The following is a 4,398-nucleotide window of genomic DNA, read 5'->3' on the forward strand; positions in this document are numbered from 1 at the left end:
TCTGAATTAGGATTTTTCTTAGTTGATAAAACTAGTAGTAGTTTATTAAAAAATAAAACAGAGCAACTTATTTATTATAATAATAAAGCATATGACAATACTTCAGAAATTATAGAATATCCTTATCTTGATTCTAATAAAACAAAAGTAATTAATAATGAATTTGGACTTATTGAATGGGTTTCTGCTATGGGAATTCCTTTATTTTATGATGGTTCAAAACAACTTATTGAATTATTATTTGAAATTCCAAAGAAATACCCAATTGTATGGTATTTTGATAAGAATATTACTGAACAAATAAAGTCATATTATGTTTCTTTATCTAGAGAATATAGAGGAGAATTGGTTTTTATTCATACAGACGATAAAGAAACAATGGAATTTTATCATCAAAATCATACAAAAACTATTACTATTCTTCATAAAAATGGTAGAACATCATATCCTCTTAACCAAACTCAATTTGATGTTCTTGAATTAACATTACAACAATTTCTTGCAAATGAGTTACAACCTGACATTAAGAGTTCCAACCATTCTAAACAAGGAGAAATTCCATTTCTAACAGGAGAAGAATGGAATAAAGGGTTAGACCCAACAAAAGATTATTTTATAATTTTAATTGATAATTCTATCTTATCAAAAAACTTTGTAAATAGAGAATTTACTGTTGTATATAAAAGAATTGCTCCTATTCTAGAAAAAAATACTTTGGAAATGTATTTATTTAATATTGAAACTGATGATGCTCCTGTTGATATTGTATTTGATGATATACCTACATATTTATTCTATAAAATGAATGAAAATACTCAACAAAATCCAACAGAACAGGAATTTAAACAATTTCCTGATCAAAACTCTCTTATTAAATATATACAATATCATAGTTCAGTAGCATTTCAGCCATTACCTCCAATAGACAAAAGTAAATGGCAACAATATATTGAAGATGATGAAGAAGAACAAGTTAGAAGGTTAAAAGCAGAAGAATTAAAAAGTCAAAGACTGGATAATATTAAAGAAGCAAAAAACCTTCAATTAAAAGAGTTAAAAGAAAATCCATTTAAAAATGAAGAATTTGTTATTGCATTAAATCAATTGAGGAAATATACAGAAGACCCAGAAATAGCAAAGTTTTTCCAGACAACAGATTGGAGTGGTTTATTTGGAATTGATATAGATTCATTAGAAGGATTAGTTTCACTTACTAAAAATGAAGATGCACTCCGATTATTATTGTCTAAAGAAAAGAAAATAAAATCTAAAACCCATAAAAAGGACCAAATCAAAAAAGAACTTTAATTATATTGTTTTTGATAATTGAAATTACTTTTTATGACAAACAAATTTCAATGATTATTTATTTTAAATAAATTGAATTATATTTTTCTTTTGAAGTAATGAATTTATAATAAATTTCTTTGTTAATTTAATCGTTTAATACTTTTTAAATACACTTCTAAATAGATAATAACTTTTTATTATATACAATAATAAACAATTTAAGAATAAGACTCTTTAAGTTAATGTGACTTTGATACTCTTATTATTTTTTTATTAATATGAAAAAATTAATTATAAAAATTGTTTTTTTATCTATCTAATTTAAATGTATTTAGTTAATTTGTTAGTTTGTTGTAAAAGAAGAAATATCATTATTATATTCTTTATTCTTACATGAAATATATTCTTTAAAAAGTTATATCAGTTAAATACCTTTTTATTAAAATAAAATACTTTTTAGAAGATATAACCTCATTTATTATAAATAAACATTTATAACACAATAAATACAAATGAAGAATAATAATTTATATAATATTAGACTTATTGTAATTCAAATCTATTTTTCAAGAGTTAAAAAAGAACAAAACCAATAGATATTAAAACAAAAATACTTAAAACAAATAGATTTTGTATTAATCATCCCAAACTATAACATTCCTTCCATAACCACTTATTAATTGTGAAGATAATGGATTCCAACATGAACAATAACAACTTTGATATGATCCTCCTTGTTGTACATTAACTTCAGGATAAACACAACATGCAAATTTACTTGTAGTTAAATTCCATACATAAACAGCACCATCAACAGAACCTACTGTCATGTAAGATTTGTCTGCTGAAACACCTATTCTACTTCCAGGATTAATATAATCATCATTAAAATATTTTTGGACTACTCTCATCATAAAAGGATCTACCATCCATATTGTATTGTCTTTACCATTGGTTAATAGATATTCAGCAGCACCATCAACAAATACAACATCACTGCATGCAATACCTTCAAATACATTAACTACTCCTACAGGATCTTTTTGTCTATTATCCCAGAATCTAATTGATCCATCTATATGGCTTGTTACTGCTTGATTTCTCATTAACGTTAATCCACTAACAGCACTTCCAGTTGGACAACTTAATTTACACCTACTATGTGCCATATCCCACCATCTTAATGTTCTATCAGTTGATCCAGTAACAATAGTTTCTGCGTCAACAAATTTTCCACCAGTAATTCTATTTGAATGTCCAGTTAATGTATATCTAGCAGAATATCTATTAAGATCAAATATTCTGACTGCTGCATCATTTGATGTTACTAATAATAAATCATTTATTTCACTAAAATCTATTGAAGTTACTGATTGAGACATTCCTCTTAAGAAAGTTTTACAAACAGAAGTAGTTGAGTCCCAAATTCTTACTGTTCTATCTTCACTTCCAGTAGCATATATTTGTCCTGACCCATTGAATGCAATAGCAGTAATGTCTCCAGTATGACCATTTATATTTCTAACAGCAATAGAAGGGACATGACAAACCAAATTTGTTATACAAGTTTTTGTTTCAGAAGTTCCAGTAGATTTTTTTGAATGTTCTTTATTATCAATTACATCAGAAGAAATACCTTTTTGTAATATTTTAGGTTTTGATTGAGTTGATGGTTTATTATTTGATGGAGTTGTATTAACTTCATTATGAACAGGAGATGGATGTTTTTCAGGTTCTTCAAGAGTTGAATGTGCAGGTAAAGGGGATACTTGAATATAATTTGAATTAGAATTTCTTTCTAATTGTTTTCTAAGGTCTTCTATAATATCAAGTAACCTATGATTTTCATAATTAACTTGTTTAAACTTTTCATTCATTTCACCTAACTGAGTTCTTGAAAATCCTAATTCATTTTTTAAGTAATCAATTTGTTTTTCTAATTGTTGAGTTTTATTATCTTCTTCTTTTGATTTTTCAATATATAAATCTAATTGTTCTTTACTATCTTTTGCAAATTTTTCTGCTTGTGTTGTAGTATTTTCTAATTGAGCAATTTTATTTACTGCATCAAATAGTCTTGAAGTTTGTGCATTAATAAATACAGTAGAGTTATGTAAGTCTAAAGTTAACTTTTTAATTTCTTCTTCATACTCTTCTTTAGAAGTTGTACTTATTGTAATAGAAGTGATATTTTTCCAAGGAATTATTTGAATAGCATCTCTACGGTTTAGTTTTAAATTAATTTGTTTAGTAAATTCCATAATAAGAAAGAACAAGAATTTAAGAGATTATAATATTTTAAGTTTTTTCTTGTAGTATTTGAATTATTTTTATTCTTTTTTAATTAAAAGAACTTTTTTCTTATAAAAACAAAAAAGAAGGGTGAGTAGTTCATTTAATATTCCTTTTTTATTTTATTATCCAATTTAATCAAAACAAAAAGAGTGAATTATTCCATTAATGGTTCTGTATTTTTATCTTTTTTTGCTGGTGGGAAAGCAGGGAATGTAAAGAGTTGGAAAAATAACACTACAATGAAAAGAAGAAGGAATAGCGTAGCAAGAGTAATTAAAACGATCATCATAATATAATTCACATTAATTGGATAGATCATTTCATCATAACATGCAACTTTTCTATCTGTTGAAGTAAATGAACAACTATTAGCGTTATATGATTTCCATCCACAACATGCAAATTTTAAATTAATTTCACGTCGAATACCTTTTGTAGTTGAATCGTAAAGATTTTCCATACATTTTGGAGTATGAAGCATATTTTGATAAGCAGTACTTAATGTCCATAATTCAATTAAAGCAACAAAAATACAAGCACATAACAACTATTTATCATTATTTTATTTCTTATAATTAACTTAATAATTGTTAAAACAAACAATAATTAATACTGGTTTATTATATTTTGCTACTGCATGAATAAATGCAGATATTGACAATAAAAATAATGCACTTCCAGCGTATAAATAAATCGAGAATGAGTATGAAGGTAAAATACTAAATAATTCAAATAATTTATCAAGATATAATCCCATTCCAACTCCAATAACAATAATTGTTATACCAAATGGCATAAGCAATGTAGAACACA

General features: G+C 25.3%; 3 protein-coding genes across 3 annotated transcripts in view; 1 reads left to right on the forward strand and 2 right to left on the reverse strand.

Moving 5' to 3' along the window:
• The window catches only part of EHI_107670 (thioredoxin, putative), a gene marked incomplete at both ends in the record, with an annotated part of 1,818 nt that extends 510 nt beyond the window's left edge, over positions 1-1,308 (forward strand). Inside the window, one exon of the mRNA XM_644687.2 lies at positions 1-1,308. This exon is cut by the window's left edge and continues 510 nt beyond it. Within this exon, the coding sequence (XP_649779.2) occupies positions 1-1,308 (1,308 nt within the window).
• Positions 1,309-1,925: 617 nt separating this feature from the next.
• EHI_107780 (WD domain containing protein) lies at positions 1,926-3,551 on the reverse strand (the record flags this gene model as incomplete). Its single annotated transcript, XM_001914044.1, has 1 exon — positions 1,926-3,551. The coding sequence occupies one exon, from the start codon at positions 3,549-3,551 to the stop codon at positions 1,926-1,928; it is 1,626 nt and encodes a 541-aa protein (XP_001914079.1).
• A 188-nt stretch (positions 3,552-3,739) lies between these two features.
• EHI_107790 (uncharacterized protein) lies at positions 3,740-4,381 on the reverse strand (the record flags this gene model as incomplete). The annotated part of the gene is made up of 2 exons (XM_644688.2): positions 3,740-4,132; positions 4,187-4,381. The coding sequence occupies 2 exons, from the start codon at positions 4,379-4,381 to the stop codon at positions 3,740-3,742; spliced, it is 588 nt and encodes a 195-aa protein (XP_649780.2).
• Between the last annotated feature and the right edge of the window lie 17 nt (positions 4,382-4,398).

The sequence above is a fragment of the Entamoeba histolytica genome, genomic scaffold (genome assembly GCF_000208925.1).
Source record: "Entamoeba histolytica HM-1:IMSS scf_1104750517921 genomic scaffold, whole genome shotgun sequence".
Classification (NCBI taxonomy): Eukaryota; Evosea; order Mastigamoebida; family Endamoebidae; genus Entamoeba; species Entamoeba histolytica.